This window comes from Sorex fumeus, unplaced genomic scaffold (genome assembly GCF_029834395.1).
Source record: "Sorex fumeus unplaced genomic scaffold, SorFum_2.1 ptg000165l, whole genome shotgun sequence".
NCBI lineage: Eukaryota > Metazoa > Chordata > Mammalia > Eulipotyphla > Soricidae > Sorex > Sorex fumeus.
In genome coordinates this window covers 2,336,078-2,359,984 of record NW_026606222.1, presented here as the reverse complement: position 1 = coordinate 2,359,984, position 23,907 = coordinate 2,336,078, and the positions used below count along the sequence as shown (strand labels likewise).

Genomic DNA, 23,907 nt, shown 5'->3' with positions numbered 1-23,907 from the left:
CGGCTCTCAGCATGAACTGCCACAGGAACCACGCCTGGGACAGCGACACAAGAGTTCAGGAGACACGCAGGGTTGCTCGGGGCAGGCGAAACGAGGGAGGGTTCCTCCGGGAGGGACGGGGGACAGATACTATACAACCCTGAGTCATCACCAGAAGGGAGGGGGGGCAAATTTACGTACACAGGAGTCTTCGGAGGTGGGGTGGGGTGTCCCCCTGGGGGCCGCCCACTGTGCCAGAGCTGGGTGGTGTGCATGGGTCAGACACAGAGGGTTAGGCAGCTCTGCATGAGGCCGTGGAAGCCGTGGGGGGTGGGGGGGGCACCTGTGCACACACCGATGTGTTTTTGCAGCTGTCCACGGTCTTTTTTTTGGGGGGGGGGGAGGCCCTGTGGCCGTGCCCACTGAACATGTCTTGGAAATGGACTGGGATGAAGGTTACCGAGTCACCACGAGCCTGGGATGAAGGTCACCAAGTCGCCACGAGCACAAACCCACCTGCTAGTCCTGCGGGGATGGGGGGGGAGTGGGGCTGAGGTTCAGGGGTCAGGGGCTGGGGTGGGGCGGACAGGTGGCACAATAAAGCAGGACCTTCCCGGCAGTCAAGCTTCCTGATCACTGGCATGGGGTCGGGGGAAGGTTCGGAGGGGAGCGTTCCTCTCCAGCTGCAGGAGCACGCTCTCGGCTGTTTCCACGGGCTGGGGGTCGGGGTTCCATGCATACCATATTGCTTACGCGGAACGGGTGTGGGGGGGGATAACCGGGAGGTGCTTTGAGTGGACATTCCAGGGCCGGGTCGGGCATCACGGGATTGGGAATCTAGGCTTGTCACATCACCGTCGGCCTTCGACGCCTCGCTACTGCCGACTGCTCCGGCGTGCGTATCCAGAGGACGCCCTATGGTGCGCGCGGGTGGATGTGCGTGGGGGGGGTGTGTGTGTGTGCGCGCACGCGCGCAGTGGGGGACTGCTTTGGGTTCAGGGCTCATCCATCTGCTCGACACAGGCCCCCTCCCCGAGTGGAAGCTACCGCATGCAGACGCCAAAGAACCCGCTTCCGCCACTGCCCACCCCCCCGCCCCCACCTGTCCTGGACCCGCCTCCTCTCTGCCCAGCCTGGCGGGGGCGGGGCCCGCCGGCCAACACGTTATTTACCCTCCTTGGAACCTTGGCCATTCTGCAGGTGTCCCTGGGGGGGCGGGGGGTCAGACCATGTGACCAGGAGGTGTTGCTAAACGTCGGATTCGATACTAGGCATTTTCTTGTACACACGTCTATTGCTGCAGGAATTCATAACCCTGGGGGTCGAGTACAGATTATTCTTATTTGCAGCGTAAGGCAGAACATGCTCGGAAATGTACACGTCGCCGTGGCCCCGGCTGTCCCGGGAGCAGTACGAGGCCGTGGACCGCAGGGACGAGCGCAGGTAGCTGTCGCTCATGGCCTGCGAGGGCAGGGAGTGTTTGTAGGGGTCTGAGGGGCACCTCCCGATCACCAGGCGGTGGTCGTTCCCGTAGGAGTGGAGGAAAGGGTTGTCGGAGGCGTGGTCGGGCAGGAGCGACTTGCTCCGCTTGCTGTCCTCCAGGCCCTGGGGGAAGAGGGAGCTCTTGTTGCCCAAGAGTTTGCTGGAGGGGACGCTGAAGAGGCTTCCGTACAGGTTCCCCTCCAGCAGCCGCTCCCGGTCCTTGAGGCTGACGCTGCGGCTGGCCCGGCCGACGGCATCAGCCTCCCGGGCCTTGTCGAGGATGTTGTCGTGTGAACGCTGCCGGCTGATGTGCAGCTTGTTCTTCTGCAGCTGGAGGGCGTTGTTCTGGGCCCAGTCCTGCGAGTAGGCCTCGTCGGGGCTGGCCCGGTGGCCCGTGTCCTGCAGCATCTGGTCCTCGTCGATGTCGTAGAGGTTGCCCAGGCGGAGGCAGGCGTCACACTTGAAGGGGGAGCGCACGGTGAAGTGGCCGGCGTAGGTGGGCAGGTGGGACAGGCAGCTCCGGCAGTGGGTGGAGTTGGAGCGGTAGCGCTCGCTGCCCTCGCTGTGTGGGGAGCTCGTGTCCTTCAGGGTGAGGTGCTTGGAGTAGAGCTTGTAGTGATCATTGTTGGGCAGGCTGCTGCTTCCGTCGCCGCCGCCGCTGGGCTGCGCGTTCCGGGTGAGGGGCAGCGTGGCGTCACCCTTGCGGTAGTTCTCGCCAACGTCCGCGTAGGGATCCGGGAAACTCTCGGGCACAGAGAGGTTGTCCACCAGCTGCGGGGGGTCCAGGTGGAAGCTGGGCTCCTTCTCGCCATCGATGGTGTAGATCTTGTCCCGGGGCGAGCTGGCTTTGGTTTTCAAGAAGGAGCCGCGCTCCGTGGCCTCACTGCCCTCCTTGGGGTACTTGGAGGCCAGTGACCTTTTGAAGTTGTCCTTGGTCTTGTGGTTCTTGCTGTTGTCCGGCTCCCGGTAGGCCGTGGCCCGGCTGGACGCTTCGGAGATGTCCGAGTGGGCCAGCTCCTCGGGCAGGTAGCGCGGGCTCTTGAGCGAGTGGCTGCGGTTCTCGCCGGGCCCGTCCTCCCGCGGGCACGCCGGGTTCTGGCTCAGGGAGTCCTGGCGCAGGGACTCCATGGATTTCTTCCAGAGCTGCCGCGGCCGGGAGCTGCCCTTGGCGTCCGTGCTCACGGCCACCTCCACTGTGTTGGGGTTGGTCTCGTTGAGCGTCAGCGGGTGCTGGCCCGGGAACACGTAGTTGTTGAGGCTGTCCTTGTGCCGGTTGGCCACGAACGTCTGCAGCTCGTTCATGCTGTCGCCGAAGAAGCCGTCCTTGCCCTGGAAGGAGCGGGGGTCGGCATAGATGGGGTTGCCCTTGTCGGGGACCATGTCCATGATGAGGGAGCCCCGGGGGATGAAGTCGGCTGTGCCCTGCGGGGAGTCCATGCGCGGGGGGTTCGCGTGGGGAGCATTGGACATGCTCTTGGCTGAGCGCAGCAGCTTTAGCACGTTGCTCTGGGAGCCACTGAAGTCGGGGGACTTCTTCTTATCCTCGATGTGCACCCCGTGGATGCAGCTGTAGATGCCCTGTGGGGGGAACACGGGACATGGTCAGCCACAGCCCAGCACCAGCCACCAGCCGCCAGCCGCCAGCATGAGACATCTGGTCTACACGGCCTCTTGGCTCTCGATGACACGACACGTGTGCACACGACGATCCATGGCAACACAGGACCCAGGGTGCCCAGGGCGGTCTCTGAGCCTTGCTTTGAGGAAGGCACCCCAGAGTTTTCTTGGGAGCTGGCATACTGGAGTATGAGCGGCAGACAAGGTCAGCAGGAAAAGAGGCCCCTGAAGTTGCTTTCGGGATTGAGCCTGAGCGCGGGCCATGGGGGCAGGAACCCCTGGAAAGTCCTGCCTTAAGCGAGCCTAGGGTGAGACAGAGTGTCAGTGCTCGGTCACCCAGGGGCTTTCGGGAGGGGCAAACAGAGGTGCTGGGGGAGCTGGCGTGGAGGTGGGGACCTAGCTGGGCCGCTGGGGGGACAGCAGCTGACCATGAAGCCAAGGATAAAGAAAAAGAATGGAAGTAAGGGCAAGTGAGAGGGGCTGAAGGCGGGGCCACCTCAGGCTCCTCGCCTACCCCCTTGATACAGATTCCATGTGCACCTGTGTGTACCCATGTGCCACGTGTGCATGTGTATGCGTGGGAGGATGTGTGTGGATGTGTGCGTGTGTGTACACGTGTGTGGGTGTGTACGTGCAAGTCTGTGTATAGGCATATGTGTGTTTGTGTGTGTAGGGGGCATGTATGTACATGTGCGTTTGTGTGCATGTGCGTGCAGGAGTGTGTATGCACGTGTGTGTGCATGTATGCCTACTGGCATTTGAGTTTGGCTGACAGGGGCGAAGGAGCTGGGACTGGCCTGGAAAACGATGATGGTACCTGGGAAATGCCCCGAGGCATGGAGCCCTGCACTTGGGCATCCTCAGGCTTCCCTCTTCGTCTCAGGTGCCCACCCACCTTCCTCTGCCCAGATCCCGGTGAGGTCAGCACTGTCGTGTGCATGAGAGAAACCAGGTTCAAGTGGGAGCCGCGGTGGTACACACTGGCCTCGACATGCTCAACACTAGCCTTGATTCAGAGGAGACTTTGAGGAGATAACGGGGCTCCCACAGGGGTGGAGGTGGAGGAGCAGGTAGAGGGGCCCTTTGGCAGATGGTCATGGGGACCGGGGCGGGGGCAGCGGCGGCCCTGAAACATACCAGAGTCACCAAGCACGGTGGCTTCAGTGCAAGGGGAGGATCTGTTACCATCTCCTCAGCCACATGGGGAAGAGCTCTCCATGTGGGTCGCCCAAGGCATTCAAGGCACTGGGATCTATGCACCCACCCACCCCACCCCCCGCCCCATCTGGGCAGCCCTTCCTAAAGGGAACATGGAAATTAAGGCAGCAGGACTTGGCCAGCTCCTTCCAAGGCTGACCAGGAAGCAGCTGAGCTTTGCAAGAGTGAGCATGGTGGCTTCCATGGACTTCGGCTGGACTCTAGGATGCACGTGGGATTAGCAGTAGACTGACAACAGTGGCCCCACGGTCCTCCTGTGGAGGGGAGGGGACAAACTCAAGCTGCGGTGAGGCTCAGGGACCTCGAGAGCCTTGCGCCACCCCCCTTCCCTGCCCCCCACCCTCCCCCACCACCATGTGGTCCCTACAGAGAATCTCCACACCTGCCTCCCAGAACAGCTGAGAGACAAGCCCCCGCCTCCCTCTCCACTCCTCTGCGCCCCGGGCTGTGTAGGCAGCGTCCCTAACTCCAGGTCTCAGGGCAGTACCCAGCCCAGCTCCCGGTGCTTCTCAGTGCCAAGTGAAGCTGGCTGTGCTTCCCACCATCAGGCCCACCGGAAGTGGGAAGGACACAAACACGAGATATTCACAATGCTGCCGGGGGGGGGGGGGGGCGGGGGGAGCAAAGGCCAACACCGCAGCGCCTGCTGCTGGCACAGTCACCTCCACGCACCCCTCCCCCTGCATATCCCCTCATCCCTCAAGACACTTGGACCTGGAGTGGGAGCTTAGGTCATTTGTCCTAAAGACAACCCGGGTAACTTGGCTTCCTTCACGGCATCTCAGGCGGAGGAAAGGCACTTCCTGAAAAAAGGAGCATTTCCAGGGGACACGACTGTGTGCATTCATTCGAGATAATCCCAGGATCGTTTGGAGATGAAAACCCTTCCATAGCTGGCAGAGTCGGCTTAAAGTTGGCAGAATACCTAGCTACCAGCACGCACATGATTATACGTAAGCAAGCTGTGTGTTTAGATGCCACCGAGCTAATTAAGAAATACGCATTTGCAGAGGACCAAGTGTAAAGTGCCATGAAGCAGAGAGAAAATAAACTCTCCTTTCCGAGTTAAGGCAGAATCTCCAAAGTTCTTGAGACATCCTCTCCCTACTATCCCTTCTTAAATGCTTAGTTTTCTCAATGAATATCAGCAAATGAAAAACATTTTTAAAGCTCCATTTCAACCATGTTTTAAATCCTAATGTATTAAACTAGTGAAGCAGAGAGAATAAACACCAAGTAGGTCAATGGAAGAAATGGCACCAAGTGGATGGATAGGTGGGTGGGTGGGTGGATGTAGGGATGGACTGATGTAGGGATGGATGGGTGGATGCAGGGATGGATGGATGGATGGATGGATGGATGGATGGATATAGAGATAGATGTGTGGATATAGGGATGGATGGATGGATGGGTGGATATAGGGATGGATGAGTGGATGGGTGGATGTAGGGATGGATGGATGTGGGGTGGACATATATAGAGGTGGATAGATGGATAGATGTAGGGGTGGACAGATTGATAGGTAGATCAGTGGGTGGATGATGGATGAAAGGATGAGGGATGGATGGACAGATGTAGGAGAGATATAAAGGTGAGAAATGGCTGGATGCAGGGGTGGGAAGATGGCTAGGTGGATGGTGGATGGATGTAGGGTGTGGGCTACTGACCCTGCTGATGGAGAAGAGCAGCCCTGGGCGGTCGGAGCACACGCCGGTGAAGCAGAAGCGCAGCTTCCAGTAGAAGAGGTGCTCCCAGACGAAGGTGATGAGGCTGAGGGCCATGGCGGCTGCCAGCATGTAGAACACACCCGCCATGTTGTCAATGTCCAGCTGGCTGCTCATGACCTCATTCTTCTCGTTGTGGCAGATGCCCGTGAGCCACAGAGTCTCCAGCTCCTCCATCTCCCCTGGGCGAAAGACAAGAGCCACAGGAAGTGAGGGGTGGCAGAGGGGACACATCTCTGAGGACAAGCCTGGAAGCCAGTTCTGGAGCTCCCTGGGGCCCGTGTGCCGGGTGGGGGAAGAGGAAGCCAAGAGGAAGAAGAGACAGAGACCACGTGCTGCGAGCACCTGGCGGGGTCCCTGGTTTGGGGCTGAGGGTTGTGATCATCCTGATACACCCACCCCTCTCTCCAACATATGCCCAAGACTGGCACAGGAAGGAGCTGGCGGCTGCCCTAGGCATGCCTGTGTTCCCTTTCTGATGCTGTCACCTGGTGCTCAGAGATGGCAGCTGCTGGCAGCCTGCCCGCAAAGTGCAGATCATGAGCGCCCCAACCCCACCTGTTCCCAGAGCTGTGCTGGGGGTCTGGAGCCCAGAGAGGTGGAGTCCCCAGATGTGACCCTGGCCAGTCGCTCCATGAGGACTGCTGCCTGGCACCACAGTAAGGCACCCTCAGGCCATGCCTGGCACATGGAGGTTTTCAGTTTTCAGACCCTCAAGGGGTCCCACACTTCTTCCGGAGCAATATTCAGGGTTCCCCCCGCGCCAAGTCACCCATAAGTAGGATACTGGAGACACAAAGCGTTCGTGGGAGGGCGACATCCCCGCCAGCTCTGAGGGACCAGTCAAACGTGACCACCTCCCACTTCAGCAGGAAATGAAAGAAGATGGCAAAGATTGGCAAAAAGGCAAAATCCAACCCAACTCTCTCTCTCTCTCTCTCTCCTCTCTCTCCTCTCTCTCTCCTCTCTCCTCTCTCTCTCCTCTCTCTCCTCTCTCTCTCTCTCTCTCTCTCTCTCTCTCTCTCTCTCTCTCTCTCTCTCATCCAGAGGAAATTCTCTGGATCTAAATGTCTCACAATTATGCTAACTGTCTAGCAATCCACTAAACTCTGACAGTCTATGATTCTGCCTTTAGAAATTATGCTTCAGAGACAGTAAAAATCAAAGAAGGCGCATATACTGTTAAAAGGCAGTATGAACGTAGAGGGTGTGTGTATGTATCTATATACATACACACGCATATATGCACGCACACACACTTAGAAAGACAAAAATGTAATGAGATGCAGAATAAAAGATGAAAAGATTCCAAATGTTTGATTCTCTTGTCAAACATCAATCACAACTCCGTTCCTACTGTTCATCTCAAAACACATTCGGGAAACTAGAGTGGATTTTGCTTCTGGTTTGTTCTTACTCCCAGATGATCTAGTGGGACAGGAAGTGCAAAATGACAATGGTCTCTCCTGGGCCCTTGGAAGCTATTATTGAGTTTCTTCATCACCGAGGTGGGGAGTAAACCAGCAGCTCATCCTCTAAGTGGCATCACTTTCTCCACATTCTCTGTTTTCTCTCAGTTTCATTTAAGAGTTTTGCTCTGGGGCCAGGGAGAAGGCTCAAAGGTCTGGGCATCTGCTCTGCCTACAGGAGGACCAGATTCCAGCCCTGGTGCCATATGGTTACCCAAGCTGCGGGGTGGGCCTGCTATGGTCCCGAAGCACCCCTGGATGTGGGCCCCAAACCCAAACCAACAAAACCAAACCCAAACCATCAAAAAAGAAGAAAACAAGACAAACCATTCCATTCTGTCTTTGGGGTGGGCCCTAGGCAAGGAGGTGTTAATTGGCTTCTGCTCTGGACTCCGTGTACTTCTTGCATCTGATGACTCATAACTTTAATTCTGGAAAAATCTCACCCATTGTTGCTCTGTACTTGAACGTCCCACATCTTTCCTTCTTTGAAAGGTAATTTTCGGTACCCACAGAAGCGGAGAAGGAAGTAGAGTTCCCTGATACTCGTCTCCATTCCTGCTCTAAACCCCGTTGTAGGAAGCGCATCTTTATAATAGACCATCCAGTGTCCAACCTCATCATTAGCAAGACTACATCATTTACGTGATTCAGTCAACGGGTCTTGCTGATTGCTAAGTGACACAGTTCCCTGACCCTCCATCCAGACCCGTGGCAATGCCCTGTCTTTATATCCTCTTTCCGGAATCGCATGTACTTCCAATGATGTGCAAATGTCACTTAACATCTGAACATTCCGAGATGTGGGTTCTGAGGAGAGCTTGTCACTGCGTGAGGTCATGCAAACAGAGACGGTCCAGACCACATCATGCTGGGCACTGCGGGGTGCGTGGCCTGTAGATTCGGTCAGTGGTTGACCACAATGTTGGGGACAGCTGTGGTCTTGTCAGGCTCCCTTCACTTTCTCACACGCATTGAAGCTTCCTTCAAGTCTTCCCGTATCTTGAGTTTCATTTCCTGTTATCCTGGAATCATAAGCAACTGTGTGGTTTGCGGGTCCCTTTGCCCACGACATCTGGGTGGCTCCCCCATGCTGACAGTAATGAACAAGGCAGCCGCAGACACCACGGGCAGGGTTTTGTGGGGACACAAGTCTTCAAGGTAACCAGCCCAAAGTGTGCTTGCTAGGGTTTCTGGCTAGTATGGCTGGAAGAGTCTGTTTCCCACGTGGCTGGACTAGACCGGACCTCCCAACCCCAGGCCCCAACTGCAACTGAGCATTCCTGTCGCTCCCAACCTCAGAAAATTCCACGGCGGCTGTGCCATGCTGGGTTCTGTTTGCATGAGGAGAGCCGTGGTGAGCCACTGTCAGCCCCCAAATGATGGCAAGAACTCCATCTTCTTTTTCTCCTGACACTTCGGTGTAAAATATTCTGGACGCCGCGGTCTGGTCTCGAGGTTATTAACTTTGCTTTAATACCCCCCCTCCCTTTATCTCTGCCGGCTGCAAGTGCGAAGATTCCCACAGATCTTACAGTTCATTTAGTCTTTCATTAGGAATATTAAGTTTGATGATTTAATTTTAATCTATGTGACATTCCATGCCTCTTTAAAAGCGCTGCCTGTTCTTTTTTATCATCATGTCCTACTTAGCGAGCAGGCTTGGAAAAAAAAAAAACAACTTTCAGATATTTCGAAGTTTCAGACTCAGAGTGTCTCAGACCCCTTTCCCGACCCTTTGTCTAATCACCCAGGGACCCAGTCCCTGTCCTTGTGTCAGGGTGAGTGCACAGCCCCTCATGGCACTTGGCCCACTTAGAGAAGGCAGATCTCCAGAGAGGGGGTGCTGAGTGATGTTTTCAACTGGGTGGGACGTCAAGTAGGCGAGCCTCTGCTCCAGATTATGTCTTCACGCTGACCCGAGTCTGCTCTGGTTTTCAGTGATCAGCTTGTCCACTGGAAAACGGCGGTGCCATCCCCAGGCTCAGCCATGATGCTGGGGCAAGGCTTTGCTCTGGTAACTGCTTCCTGCATTTTACTTCTCCCGCATGCTCTGGAACGCTTCCCTGTGGCATATTCAAGAACCTGGACTCTGAAAGTGGGGCTGATGGCCTCCTCCCTGCCCAGTTGCTTCTGCTGCAGCATGAGTGACTGGGAGAGTCTGGGTGGGGATGAAGGTCCCTGCGGGGGACAGCGCAGAGCAGGAGGGCACACAATGCTTCCAGTTTCTGGAGACTGTGATGCTAAGCATGCTTGAGAGGGGTAGAGAGAGGAGAGACGGAGAGAGGAGAAAGAGGAGAGGGTAGGGAGAGAGACGCAAGAAGGTGTGAGAGAGGAAAGAGATGAGAGAGGGAGAGAGGAGAGAGGAGAGAAAGAAGAGAGGGGGGTGAAAGGGAGAGGGAGGAGAAAAAGAAGAGAGGGAGAGAGAGGAGAGGAGAGGGATAGGGAGAGAGAAGAGAGAAAGGAATCAGAGAGGAGAGGGGGAGATGAGGAGAGAGGGGAGAAAAAGGAGAGCGGGGAGAGAGAGTGAGCAAGAGATCAAGGATGAGAAGAATCTAAGAAAAATCTGCCGTGTCTAAAGAGGGAGGAATTGGTTCCTCCTTTGCCCTCAGATCCAGCCCCAGTCTTTCTGGAAGAAATCACAGCTGCCTTTCGGATGAGATTTCACTGTTCTGGAACCCAGAGCGCTAAGGGGATTGCTCTGGGAAAGGGATTTAGGGCAGCCTGTGCAACTAGCCTTTGGCCTTCCTGAGCATCCCTCGTCCAGGGGCAGCTGTCAAAAGCCCATTAGTTACCAGTCGCCTTTAGGCTTTATCTGGGGACCTGGGGGTTTGCTGAAATATGTCCTCCACACAGATACCCCAGCAGGCACATTATTATTATTATTATTTTCCTTCTCTTGGTTTCTGACCAAAGCAGCTGACCCCGGGCAGGGTGAGTGTGGAGTGATATGAGGTTTTCAGAAGTTGGATTTGATGCTGAATTTCATTTTCCCATTCCAGAAAGTGCATCCTTTGGGCCCTCTACAGACTTCATTGGTTTTGCTCAACTCCTGTCTTCTTTGATTCGCTATATTAAACAAAAAAAGGGGGTGGGGTGGGGTGGGGTGGGGGGGGTCACAGTTTCAACCGTTTCCAGCACGGAGCCCAAGGTGGACATCTGCATTTGAACAGAAGCCATGAGCACCAAGTCCCTGGCTTCCGGGGGCTCAGGCTGTCACATGTACCAGTACTTGTGGCCAGGGATGAGTCAATCTGATTGGGGCTAAAGGCAGCAAGAAGGGGGGTGTCTGGAGATGGAATTCAGGGAAGGAAGACCCCCCCCAATCCATCCAGCCTGAGGGCGGGGTCCAACTAGCAAGAGATTCCAACTGTGGCCTGAGGGGCCACCGCAGACCTGCAGGGCCCTGGCAGGGCCCAGGGACGTGCCTGCTTCACCCCATATGCCTCGATGCTGGTCCCCTTCCCTTCCTCCAGGGTCCCGGGGCCTGGCGGGGAAGAGACAGGCCGCAGGGACAGAGGCAGCGGATGCCTCTGCAGCCGCCCCATGGAGAGAGGTCACCGTGGCCGCTGCCCTGTGACGGGGGGCGGGCGGGACAGGCAAGGGACACGGTCCTGGCCCCGGGGACGGAGTGGCCAGAACTCCACGTCCCACCAACTGCCTACAGGGATCCACTGGCACCATCAGTGGACTCTGCATCGCACACGGTTCGCTCTGGCTGCCACGGGGGTCCAACACACGCCGCCGAAGACGTCCCGCAGGCCTGGAGGGTGGGGGTGGGGGTCGCCGCCTCCAGGACGCCTTCCGGGGTGCCGGGCATGCGAGGGGACGCCCCTCCCCGGAATGACTCGCAGCGCCGTCCTCCCCCTCCGGGTCCGAGCTGACTCGGGCGCTCCCGGCCGGTGCTTCCCCGAGCTCAGTCCTGAGTGCGGGGCTTGGTCCAGCAGGTGAGTGCGCCCCCCCCATCGAGGGGAATGGGGGTGCTCAGTCCACAGTGCTCTCCAACGGTCATCGGCTTGTGGTTACTGCTCTGGGAGTGTTCCGCCAGTGAGTCCGAGAGAGGAAGGAAAGGGAGGAGGAGCCGCGGGCTGAAGCGGGGGGCAGCAGGAAGCCAGGCCTGACCCCAGGACCCGCCAGTGGCCGCCAGAGGCCCTGACCGCAGCAGAGGCCGAACGCCCGCCGGGAGGGACTTCTGGCAGGAGGGATTTCCGGGGCCAAGGACTTCCGGTAGGGGACTTCCGGTGGGAGGGACTTCCAGCACCAGAAACTTTCGGTGGGAGGAGCCTCCTGGGGGCGGGACTTCCAGTGGGTGGGACTTCCGGCAGGGGGACTTCCAGCACCAGAAACTTTCGGTAGGAGGAGCCTTCTGGGGCAGGACTTCCGGTGGGTGGGACTTCTGGCAGGGGTACTTCCGGTGGGGACTTCCAGCACCAGCAACTTCTGGTGGGAGGAGCCTCCTGGGGGCGGGACCTCCAGTGGGTGGGACTTCCGGCAGGGGTACTTCCGGTGGGAGGGACTTCCAGCACCAGCAACTTCTGGTGGGAGGAGCCTCCTGGGGGCGGGACTTCCAGTGGGTGGGACTTCTGGCAGAGGTACTTCCGGTGGGAGGGACTTCCAGCACCAGAAACTTCTGGTGGGAGGAGCCTCCTGGGGGCGGGACCTCCAGTGGGTGGGACTTCCGGCAGGGGGATTTCCGGTGGGAGGGACTTCCAGCACCAGCAACTTCTGGTGGGAGGAGCCTCCTGGGGGCGGGACTTCCAGTGGGTGGGACTTCTGGCAGGGGTACTTCCGGTGGGAGGGACTTCCAGCACCAGAAACTTCCGGTGGGAGGAGCCTCCTGGGGGCGGGACTTCCAGTGGGTGGGACTTCTGGCAGGGGTACTTCCGGCGGGAGGGACATCCAGCACCAGAAACTTCCGGTGGGAGGAGCCTCCTGGGGGCGGGACTTCCAGTGGGTGGGACTTCTGGCAGGGGTACTTTCGGCGGGAGGGACATCCAGCACCAGCAACTTCTGGTGGGAGGAGCCTCCTGGGGGCGGGACTTCCAGTGGGTGGGACTTCTGGCAGGGGTACTTCCGGCGGGAGGGACTTCCAGCACCAGAAACTTCCGGTGGGAGGAGCCTCCTGGGGGCGGGACTTCCAGTGGGTGGGACTTCTGGCAGGGGTACTTCCGGCGGGAGGGACTTCCAGCACCAGAAACTTCTGGTGGGAGGAGCCTCCTGGGGGCGGGACTTCCAGTGGGTGGGACTTCCGGCAGGGGGACTTCCGGTGGGAGGGACTTCCAGCACCAGCAACTTCCGGTGGGAGGAGCCTCCTGGGGCGGGACTTCCAGTGGGTGGGACTTCCGGCAGGAGAAACTCCTGGCTGGGGGGGGGCGGGGCGGGTGGCGATGCTGCGCCACCTCGTGCCAGGCAGGTTTGCCATCAACACCCCAGCAGGAGTGGACCCCGGTTCCCTCCCGTTTCGCGTCCCATCCGGGGACAGAGCCGTCTGGGGGCCTCAGAAGCCCGAGCAGCAGAGGACCCAGGTTCTCTGCAGGAACTGGGGCAGCCAGTGCACGGGTGGGATGAGGGTCCCCAGGGGTGGGGCCAGCGAGGGGGCTGTGATCAGATGCACTCCTCGCTCTTATTTCCCTGGAAGGTCACCTGGGGGAGCGGGTCAGTGGTGGCCACAGAACGGTCAGCCCCAACATCTGATCCCGGACCTGGGGAGGCTCAGCCCCCCCCCCCCCCTCACCACCACCCCCCTGCAAATTCTACACTTCTGACACTTGCAAGGTGACCTTGAATCTGGAAGCCTCTGCAATCCAGACCTCCGTGTCTGCCCTTCCCGAGGGTCACTGAACTGTTGGGTGCAAAAATTATCTTTGGGAGAGGGGCGGCGGGGAGTTGGGGCAAGAAGAGGGATAATAGTACCAGATTCTGGACACAAATAGACTGAATCGGGAAAATAAGTCTTGCTTATTTAAATGTCAGACTATTCCATTTCTGTACCATGCTGAGAAGTCACAAAACCAAAATAAAAATAGGGCTTCAATGAACCCAGTTAGATGCGTCTCTGACTGACACCTTCCAGCTGAGGTCCCTGCATGGTGGCTGGACTCGGGGAAATGGTGGGTGTCACAGCCCCGGTCACCGCCCTCTGGCTGAGATTCCAAGGTCCTGGGGCCAACTGAAGCCGGGGAAAGCTACGCACAGATGCCCCAGTCGGTGTCTCTTGGAGAGAAGGAAGGAAGGAAGGAAGGAGAGAGGATAGGGAAATGGCCTGACCTGGCAGGTGAAGGGCAGGGTTACAGTTTTCCCTGGGGGAGGGAGCTTGTGGGAAGAACCAAGACAGGCTGGCAGGTTGCCGAGGAACTCCTGTGTCTTAACCAAGGCCCTCACGCACACGGAGCAGGCCCAGCGGCCAGGACTTAAAAGGCAGGGCACTAAGAGAATTCAGATTAGCTTTTTGACACTGCACGTTCTCTCCATCAAAAGCCCTCAGAATCCTATGACTCATCGGGGATGAGCGTGAGGCCTTTTTAATATCACAAAAGGTTCCTTGTGTTTTAAGAGGCTGAAGAGGGAAGAATAAAGGAGGATTGCAGTAATCTGCACCCAGACACACGTTGCCTCCTTTCAGCAAGGAAGATGACATCACTGCCTTTCACCCTGCTTTGTACTGAAGCGACGTCAACAAGGACTGCAAAAATCCTCGGCAAAGGAAACTCGCATATTCTAGCTAGGCTTGCCACTGCTTTGGATGTGGAAGGGTGCTCATGGGCACCTGAGACCTGTGGCAGGAGGAGGAGGAAGAAAAGAAGTGTGAAGAGGAGAAGGAAGAGGAGAAGGAGGAGGAAGAGGGAGGGGAGGAAGAGAAAGAGAAAGAAGGGGAGGAAGAGGAGGAGGAGGACAGGGAGGAGGATGAGAAGGAGGAGAAAGAAGGAGCAGAAGAGAAGGAGGAAAAGGAGGAGGAAGAGGAGAATGAGGAGGAGGAAGAAAGAAAGAAGGAGAGGAAGAAGAGGAGGAGGATGAGGAGAAGGAGGAGGAAAGGAGTAGAAGGAAGGGTAGAAGGGAAGGAGGAGAAGGAAGGGAAGGAAGAGGAGGAGGAAGGAAAAGGAGGAGAAAAAGGAGACGGAGGATGAAGAAGAAGACAAGAAAGGAGAAAAAGGGAGCAAGAGGAGGAGGAGGGAGATGAGGAGGAAAACAAAAAGGAGGAAATAATGAGGAAGAGGAGGAGGAAAAGGAGTAGGAGGGAGAAGAGGAGGAGAGGACGTGGAGGAGGAGGAAGAAGAAAAAAAGAGAGTGTCAGAAGAGGGAAGAAGGAGAAGGGAGGGAAGGAAGGGAGCAGAAGGCTCAGCATCACTGCCAGTGCTGAGCGGAGGGACACCCAGCTCCTCTCTTCATGAAGAAGTGCAGGAGTGAGGGTGACTTAGGAGAGCCCCCAGAGCTCGCTCTGATGACAGCGTGCTTCCCTGCAGCCCTTTTCCCTGTACTCAGAGTCTGGTGAAGCAGAGGCAGGTGGGATCAGGGCCAGGGGTGCATAAGCAGCAGAGGCTCTGGGTGCAAGAGGCTTGTTATATCCAGACCCCCAATCTGGGTGAGCCGGCCGGGAGTGTCAGCTCTCTCGAGTCCCATAACAACGAGGTAGCTGAGTCAGGCTGCTGGCACCGAAGCCCCAGCGTCACAGAGCTGGGAGGGAACTGCTGACCTCCAGGCTACTGGCTACCACGTCCAGCACCTCGGCCCCTGTGGATCAGACCCAGATCTCAGACACGGGGGGTGGGGGTTGCTTTCTCTTCCCTAGAAGGCAGCAAAGGGGCTCTGAGAAATGACAGGAACAGAGACAGCACAGCGGGGAGGGTGTTTGCCCTGCAATGTGGCCGACCTGGGTTCAATGCCTGCTACCACATATGGTCCCCTGAGCACTTCCTGGAGTGATCCCTGTGCGCAGAGCCTGGAGTAAACTCTGAGCACTGCAGGGTGTGGCCCCCAAACTGAAAACAAGACAAGAAATGACAGGGACCCAGGTTCTGCTGGTTGCAATGGGCACTGACTGGGATTTCTCTCCAAACCAGAAGCATCCATTGACACAGAGTAAACATACAAGCTGTGATCCCGATATGTCTCACCCAGGTCCACCCTCTAATAAGGCAGTGTTTCCAAGCACCCCAAATGGACAAGGGTGTTCGAGGACAGAGACCAGAAGTAACACAAAGGTCCACCCGCATGTAAGTGGAGAGAGCGCAGTATCTCCATACAGAACTCACTGAGCAAGAGAAAATAATACAGCGGCAAAGGCACTCGCCAGGCATCCCTCCAACCTGGTTCATTCCCCGGCACCATCTATAGTTCTATGAGCACCACCAGGGGTCGCTCCTGAGCAGTCTCTGAGCACGGCTGGGCACGGCCTGGCCTCCAATCACTGAACTCGTTACATGCTCTGGATACATGTCCTCTGAGACCGAAATGAATGAACGCAAAATGACTTCTTTTAAACTCCCACTGGTTGGACACCCAGGAGGGGGCACAACCTCCTGGCAGTCATGGGCAGGCAGGAAGGCTATTGCCAGGGGTGGGGGACCGTGGGCTGGAAGGGCTGGCAGGGAGCTTTGGTGGCTGCTAGATCTCCATCCAGGTGGCAGTTCCACCGTCATATAAAAGTCACCGGGGCACTGAGATCTGCACAGTATAGTGAAGGTATGTGATCGTTTGAAGATGGTTTATAGACATTTATAGACGGAACTAGTCATTCTTCCTTTGGGGAGGGGGAAAATGGAAGAAAAATGAACGGTCTGAAGAAAAATGGTAGAAATATACTTTTTTTTTTAAACATGGAGGGGGCTGGAGTGATAGCACAGCGGTAGGGCGTTTGCCTTGCATGCAGCCAACATGGGAAACCCGAGTTTGATTCCTCCACCCCTCTCGGAGAGCCTGGCAAGCTACCAAGAGTATCTCGCCCACACGGCAGAGCCTGGCAAGCTACCCGTGACATATTCAATATGCCTAACACAGTAACAACAAAGTCTCCAATGGAGACGTTACTGGGCCCGCTCGAGCAAATCAATTAACAACGGGAGGACCACGACCGTGACACATGGAGAGAAAAAGGACCAGAGATAAAGAGGCAAGCATGGAATGAAAACCTCCCACAACGCTGGGCTCCATGGAAAAGGGAGCACTTCCCGCTCTCCAGCCAAGCCCGGGGTCAGCACTCTTTCCCAGAAAAGGGCTAATTAGTAAATATTTTTCCTTCCCAGAGCCATCTGGTGTCTGTCACAAGGTCTCAGCTCTGTCCCCAGGGTACACGGGCAGCCTGGAATTCACGGATTCAGAGGACACGCAGGCAGGGGGTCTGGGTTCCAATAAAACTTTACTCACAAAGACAGGTCACAGGCCCCGGCTTTCAGAGCTTGGATGGAAGCCAACAAGTGAAGGAAGCAAAGTGATTGAAAAAAATAAATCTAGGCACAGGCACCAGAATGAATGCCCCTGTGAAGAGAGCCTCATCACCGTTTCCATGCTACTTGCCAGGAACCTGCTAGAGTGAGTGGCTCTCAACCCTTCTAACTCTCCAGCTCTGCGAGATCTGCTCCTTCTCTAATTTAAAGAGGGGAAGCTTTCCCGGGACCAGGAGTGAGTCAAGAGCAGTTCTGATAGTTGAACCCAAAACTTGCGTTCTGTTTGGGGGAATGAGGGGAAATCCTGGCTCTGCACTCAGGGATCGCTTCTGGCTTGGGGCACCATATGGGGTGTGAGGCCGGTGCCCTACTCGCCAAGCTGTCTCTCCAGCCCCTAACACCTGCGTTTGAAACCACCCACCCAGGAGGCTACAGAGACATCATTTTTTTCATATGAATTATTACAGCCAACGCTTGAATAGTGACTAAAAGATGTAACTGGTTCATTCAAATCTCTTTATAACAGGTGAGAAAGTGGTCGAAAAAGATGCAAAGACTCTCTCTCTCTCTCTCTCTCTCTCTCTCTCTCTCTCACTCCATGCCCATTTTCACAAGCATTTCAGAGAATTCCAGTGAAGGCAGCCCCAAGACCAGGCCCCTCTACACCTTCCACAGCAGCAAAAAGGGGCTTTTGATAGGTCACAGGACAGAACATATCCCTTGCAAAATTGAGGCTAAGAGTTTGATCCCAGCACCAGCCCCAATGCCGAGAGTGATACCAGAAACACAGCCACCAGCCACAGCCCAAAGGGTGTGATATGCTGTGAGGACAACAACCAAGAGAGGAGAGGAAGAGAGAAGAAACCCAACAGCCAAAGGAGTCGCACACGAGGCACAGGCCTTGCCCTAAACCCCGCATTCGTGCTGAGTTGTTCCTCTGGGTGCCTCTAACAAGGGACCCAGTCACTAGCACCACAGACTAGAGACAGCCACCACCGGTCCAAGACTACATCTTACAGTGGATCGCCAACAGACGGGTCAAAAGAAGGAATTAGGAGTGTTTGAGTGTGTGTATGTGTGTGTGTGCATGTGCATGTGCGAGTGGGTGTGCGTGAGTGTGCGTGAGTGTGTGTGTGTGTGTGTGTGTGTGTGTGTGTGTGTGTGTTTGGGGCTGGGGCATTTTCTTCCATCATTATCTGTGCTCGCAAAAGAAAAAGTCGCACAGAAGGAAAGGAATGGATCATGGTTCGATGACACTTTAGACCACAACGGAAAGAATTCCGAGGGCTGTGCAGAGGCATGAAAAATAGAGATGCTGCGAAGATAACAGCAAACCGGCGCGGGGAATCGTCCCAGGGCCTTCGAAGCCACGGTACAGATTTGCGACGACAAGCCACCAGCTGGGAAGGTCATCATCCACCGTGAGAGCCACTGCTGGCTGCAGTGACAGTTTACGGCAGTGGCTCCGTTTTTCTGAGGCTTTGAAAGGGTCTGACAAAAGTGTCGACGGAGGACGGGGATTTGGAGCTGCTGTTTGCTCCTGCTGTAAATCCACGCGTGTGCCATGACACCAGGATTTGACTTAGCAGCAAGCCATCCATCACAGCTTCATTTCAACTCGGCTGAAACTCTGCATGTCTGGCGCTCCCCTGCTTGGCGCCTCTCGGTCTTCTCAATGCCCCCCCCCCCCCCCCGCTCCCCCCGTACTCCCTCCCGCCAACCCCGACCTGGCCCTGGCTCTCATTCTGGCGTTGGAATGAGAATGAATGAAATCACTTGTTGGGAGATCCCAGCCCCCCACCCCATCCCCGACAAACATCCTTCTGAACACAGTCTCCCCAGGACAAGGATGGGTGGGGGTTGGCTGCTACCTCCAGTAACTTCTATTTTACGATGATTCCAAATGTGTCTCTGATTTAAGTGAGGAGGGGGCTGGAGCGATAGCACAGTGGGGAGGGTGTTTGCCTTGCATGCGGCTAACTCGTTCGATCCCCAGCATCCCATAGGGTGCTCTGAGCACCACCAGGAGTAATTCCTGAGTGCAGAGCCAGGAGGAACCCCTGAGCATTGCCGAGTGTGACCCAAAAAGCAAAATAAATAAATAAATAAGATTAGAACCCAGTTCACAAGGGGACCCACCGCGGGTTGGGGATTAGGGATTAGCTCTGCGGGAAGCGGATTCCAGCCCCCACCTGACCTCCCCGACTCCTCTCTGCCTTCCCGAAATCCTGGGCTGCCTGACCTCCATGAGGCCGGGTGGCTCTCCCTGGCCCTGGGCGAGGCTGGCAGAGCGCCCTCCCCCCAACACACACACACCCCAGGCCCTGGCCCTTCTACCGGGGCGCTGTCTTCAGGTCTGTCTGAGGGGACCTTCAGCCACAGAGGGAGGGACGCTGAACCAGCAATCCTCAGGCTCGGTGCGTTTGGGGGTGAGAAAACCCGTCTGCGGTGGTGATGGAAGGGGTGGGGGGTTCGATGTCAGGGCAGATGAGAGTGAGGCGGGGCAGCCTGAGGGTCCAGAGATCTGGCCTGAGAACCAGGATCCCGGCCATCAGCTCCACTGGCCAGCTGACTCACAGAACCCAGGTACCAGGCTCAGAGTCATCACGCGTGACCATCTCTCCCTCCCCCCACTCTCCCTCTTCCTCTCCCCTGTCTCTTCTCTCTCCCTCTCTCTCTCCCTCTCTCATTTTCTCTCTCCCTTTCTCCCTCCATCTCTCTCTCTCTTCCTCTCTCATTCTCTCTCTCTCTCCCTCTCTTCCCCTCTCTCCCCCTCATTCTCTCTCTCCCTCCTTCTCTTCCCCTCTCTCCCTCTCTCTCCCACTCATTCTCTCTCTCTCTCTCTCTCTCTCTCTCACTCTCCCACTCTCTCCCTCCTTCTCTCTCTCCCTCTCTCCTCTCCACCCCCCTCACTGTATCTACCACTAACTACCTCAGGTATTTAACCTGCCTGGGCCTCGGCTCCTTCTGGGCTAATTAACAACCATTAACCCATGCCACCGAATCATGGGGGATGGGAGGGGGGACCAGATGCAAATAAAGGGGGAGCTGATTTTGCACCGAGTTCCCTACGATTCTCTTACTCCAAGTGTCTGTGGAAAGGACGCTGCTCACGGGACCCGTCAGGCAAACACAGTTACAGCGTCACGACCACCGACCACTGCGGCCTGGGGAACGTGCCCTCGGGGCCTCCCTCCTCCAGCAGGAACATGGGTGCTGGGCTGCTCAGCACCTCCCGCTGTGGGTGTTTATCTCTTTAAATGGGGCCGAGGCTGCCGGGAGCCTAGGGTGCTGGCAGCTGTGTCAGTCGAGGACACGGACCCACGTCAGGAATCACCGCGGGCAGGAGAAGCCAGGGGTGCAGAGGAGACAGCTCGAGGCAGGAGTGAGTCAGCCAGGGTCCAAGGGCAGAGGACGCCTCTCGGGTCTCCTCAGCCACGTGACCGGGAGCTTGGTGGGAGCCAGGCAGCCCGGACCAAATGCCCGGCCACTGACCAGACTTTAGGGCTGACCCTGGACAGGCCACGCTGGTTCTCTCAGGGCCTGGCCGTGAGTCCCGGGGGCTGGGAAGGCCAGCGCATCTGCACAACCTCCCTCCCTGTGCTGACCCCACCCAAGCGAGCCAGTGCGACTGTGCCAGAGTCCTGGGGGGCTTCCTGGAGGTGGCAGCTATTTGCCAGATACTGGAGACACTTGCACACTTTGCGATCTGCCTGGTCACAAGCTACAAGCCCAGTTTCGAGCCAGTTCCAAAGGAACCCCTTGCCCTGCGGGCGTGACCCTCCCAGAGCATCTAGGACAGCGGGCCTGGTCTCCGGAAGTTTCCTCAGGGAAGCCTGGGGAAGAGGCTGGATCAGACAGGAAGGGGGTGATTCCCCACTGGGGGTCTCCCTGAGGAGACCTCACACCCACCGAGACAGCTGGCATCCGTCAGGGAAGGCCCTGTCACCGGGTGTATCGGCAAACCCATGCCTCTGCTTCCTGGCCCCTAAGGCATGTCCAGGGGTGGGCAAGAACACAAGAGCCGGTATAAGGCGGTCTTGCAGCTCAGTGCCCTGCTGGGGGCAGCTCGGCAAGGAGCTGCGAGGTGCCCAGCACTGGCCTTTCTTTATTATTTCTTTCTTTCTTTTCTTCTTGGGTCACACCCAGTGATACTCGGGCTACTCCTGGCTCTGCATTCAGGAATGACTCCTGGCAGTGCTTGGGGACCCTATGGGATGCTGGGAATCGAACCCGGGTCAGTCACGTGCAAGGCAAACGCCCTCCCCACTGTGCTATCAAAGCCAAGGGCAGAGGCCTCAGAACCTTCCGTCTCGGTCCACTCACTCTGCGGAGTGCCAGGAGCTTGCGGGGAAGAAACTTAAGTACAAGAACATCTTGGCTCGGCCGGGAGGAGCCAGGTGTCCTGAGGGCTGACAGACAGGTCCAATGTCGAAAGCAGAAGGGGGGTTAGGAGAAAGGAGAAGGAGAAAGACCCAGTTGGAGGAGACTGCATGCCGGGGCTGGAGAGATGGCCCAGCAAGTAGGCAGGGAGGGCACTTGCTTTGTATGTGGCTGACGCGGGTTTGATCTCTGGCAGCCCATAGGATCCTCCAAGCGCCCTCCCTCCCCCAGGAGTGATTCCTGAGCACAGAACCAGGAGTCAGCCCTGACCGCTGTTGGGTGCAGACCCCAAAATAAATCCCTTCCTGCCCCCCCTGCAAATAAAGCCTCTGCAAGAGTCTGCAAATGCCCAACTGTGGCGTCTCCACTCCTGCCCGAGAAAGGCCACAAGGACCTTCCAGGAATGGCGGGGTGGAGCGATAGGACAGTGGGGAGGGTGTTTGCTTTGCACACAGCCTACCTGGGTTCAATTCCCAGCATCCCATAGGGTCCCCTGAGCACCGCCAGGAGTAATCCCTGAGTGCATGAGCCAGGAGTAATGTCTGAGCATTGCTGGGTGTCCCCCCCCCCTCCACAAAAAAAACCTTCCAAGGCTGACCCTAGCTTGCTTGGGAGGAGGCAGGGGCTGTGCCCCCAACCATGGGTCAGGGGTCCTCAGCTCTCCCTGAGACTCAGACACCAGCCTTGATGTGGGAGGCTGCCTGCGGCCATGTTGAGGCTGTCCCAGCCACGGAGTGGGGCCTGGAGTGGTCAGTGGGAATCCCAACTGGACACTCAGAGGGCATCAGCGTCGTGCAGTAGAGCTGGCAGATACAGCAGCGGGGCCCATGCACGCTGGCCCGCCTTGGCCCCAGGAGTGGGAATTACCACGGTCTTCCACAGGCTCCTGGTGGAGCCCCGAAGGCTCCATTCAGCTGCTGCATGTTCCTCATTAAAATAAGGGCCAGCCCCTTCCAACTCATGATCATCTGGATGAGGCTTTTTTTCCCCTTCCTTTTACAGAGGACAGAATTTGGGGCCACGCCCTGCTGTGCTCAGGGCTCACTTCTCCCTCTGTGCTCAGAGATCTCTCCTGGCTGTGCTCAGGGCACCAGATGTGGTGCCAGGGGTCAGCTGTGTGTAAAGCAGGTGTTCTATCTGTTGTCATATCTTCTGTCAGACCGCTTTTGCCCCTGGATGAGCCTTAATTTAATTTTGGGGGTACGCCCAGAAGTGATCAGTGCTTACTGCTGGGTCTGTACCCAGGGATCACTCCTGAGGGGGCTTGGGGGGACCCTATGGGGTGCCAGAGACCAAACCTGGGTCAGCCGCATGCAAGGGGAGCATGCTACCCACCATCCTATCATTCTGGCCCCCAGATGAATCTTTTAAAGAAATGTTTAAAGCAATGTTTTGCTTTAAAACATAAGAATATGCCTGCAAGGTTGCTAGACAAAAGGGAGCCGGGTCCTACCATACCTTTGCCAGTGCGATGGTCACTGTCCGGCTCCTAGTAGTTCACTTATCTATTGTAGGTGCTCACATCGGCCACCCCCGGGGCCTCCAACAAGTTTTAAGAGTCCCGGCAACATGGGTGAGCAGATCACCTTAGTCACACAACACTGATGCCAGACAAACCCATGCCCTGGCTTCCGAACAGCTTGAGCATGGGGCATCAACCTCACAGACTCCAATATAAAAAAGGGCACTGCCACAGGCCACGTCCACAGTAAGTTACACAGAAAATGGATGCCTTTCATTACTTTTGCTCAATGAATCTGTCTGGATACCAAGCACAGGCAGCGTGTGTGTGTGTGTGTGTGTGTGTGTGTGTGTGTGTGTGTGTGTGAGCTTCCAAACAAACCAACTGCCACGGACAAAATGGGAAGAGGAAGACGCAGCACTTCCTGATGAGGGATCCCATGAGCAGCTAAAGGGATCTGGCCACCAGTGGCGAAGCCTCTTCCTGCACCACGACTTAACAAAAAGAAACTTGGGTGCATCTACACAATGGAGTACTATGCAGCTGTTAGAAATGATGAAGTCATGAAATTTACAAACAAGTGGTTCTACATGGAAAGTATCATGCTAAGTGAAATAAGTCAGAAAGAGAGGGACAGACATAAAAAGACTGAACTCATCTGGGGAATATAAAGTAAGAGAAGGGGAGACGAACGCCCAAGAATAGTTGAGATAAGTACCAGGAGGTCTGCTCCACGGCTTGGAAGCCAGCAGCACATACTGGGGAAAAAGGCAACTCAGATAGAGAAGGAAACACCAAGTAAAGGATATTTGGAGGACTCGCTCTGGATGTGAGATGCGTGCTGAAAGTAGACTAAAGACCGAACACAATGGCCACTCAATACCCTCTACTGCAAACCAGAACGCCCTAAAGGAAAGATAGAGCAAAAGGGAATGCCCTGTGCCCTGCCACAGAGGTGGAGGGGGGGGAGGGGATGGGACGGTGGGAGGGCTACTGGGTTCATTGGTGGTGGAGAACGGGCACTGGTGGAGAAATGAGTACTGGGTCACTGTATAACTGAAACCCAAGCACGAAAGTTTGTAAGTCTACAACTGTACCTCATGGTGTTTCTCTAATAATAAAAAAAAATGAGTGTTGGAGCTGGGACAAGCAGGTACTCTCTTGACTCTCTCGGGTGCGGGCCAGCCACAGGT

At 56.5% G+C, this 23,907-nt stretch overlaps 1 protein-coding gene across 1 annotated transcript in view; it reads right to left on the bottom strand.

Moving 5' to 3' along the window:
* Positions 1-1,125: 1,125 nt before the first annotated feature.
* Positions 1,126-23,907, bottom strand: part of GRIN2A (glutamate ionotropic receptor NMDA type subunit 2A) — a 291,832-nt gene continuing 269,050 nt past the window's right edge. Inside the window, exons 13-14 of the mRNA XM_056107403.1 lie at positions 5,964-6,202; positions 1,126-3,039 (exon numbers count right to left, since the gene is read on the bottom strand). Coding sequence (XP_055963378.1) covers positions 1,228-3,039; positions 5,964-6,202 — 2,051 coding nt within the window. The 3' untranslated portion in view covers positions 1,126-1,227. The remainder of the gene's footprint in view (positions 3,040-5,963; positions 6,203-23,907) is intronic.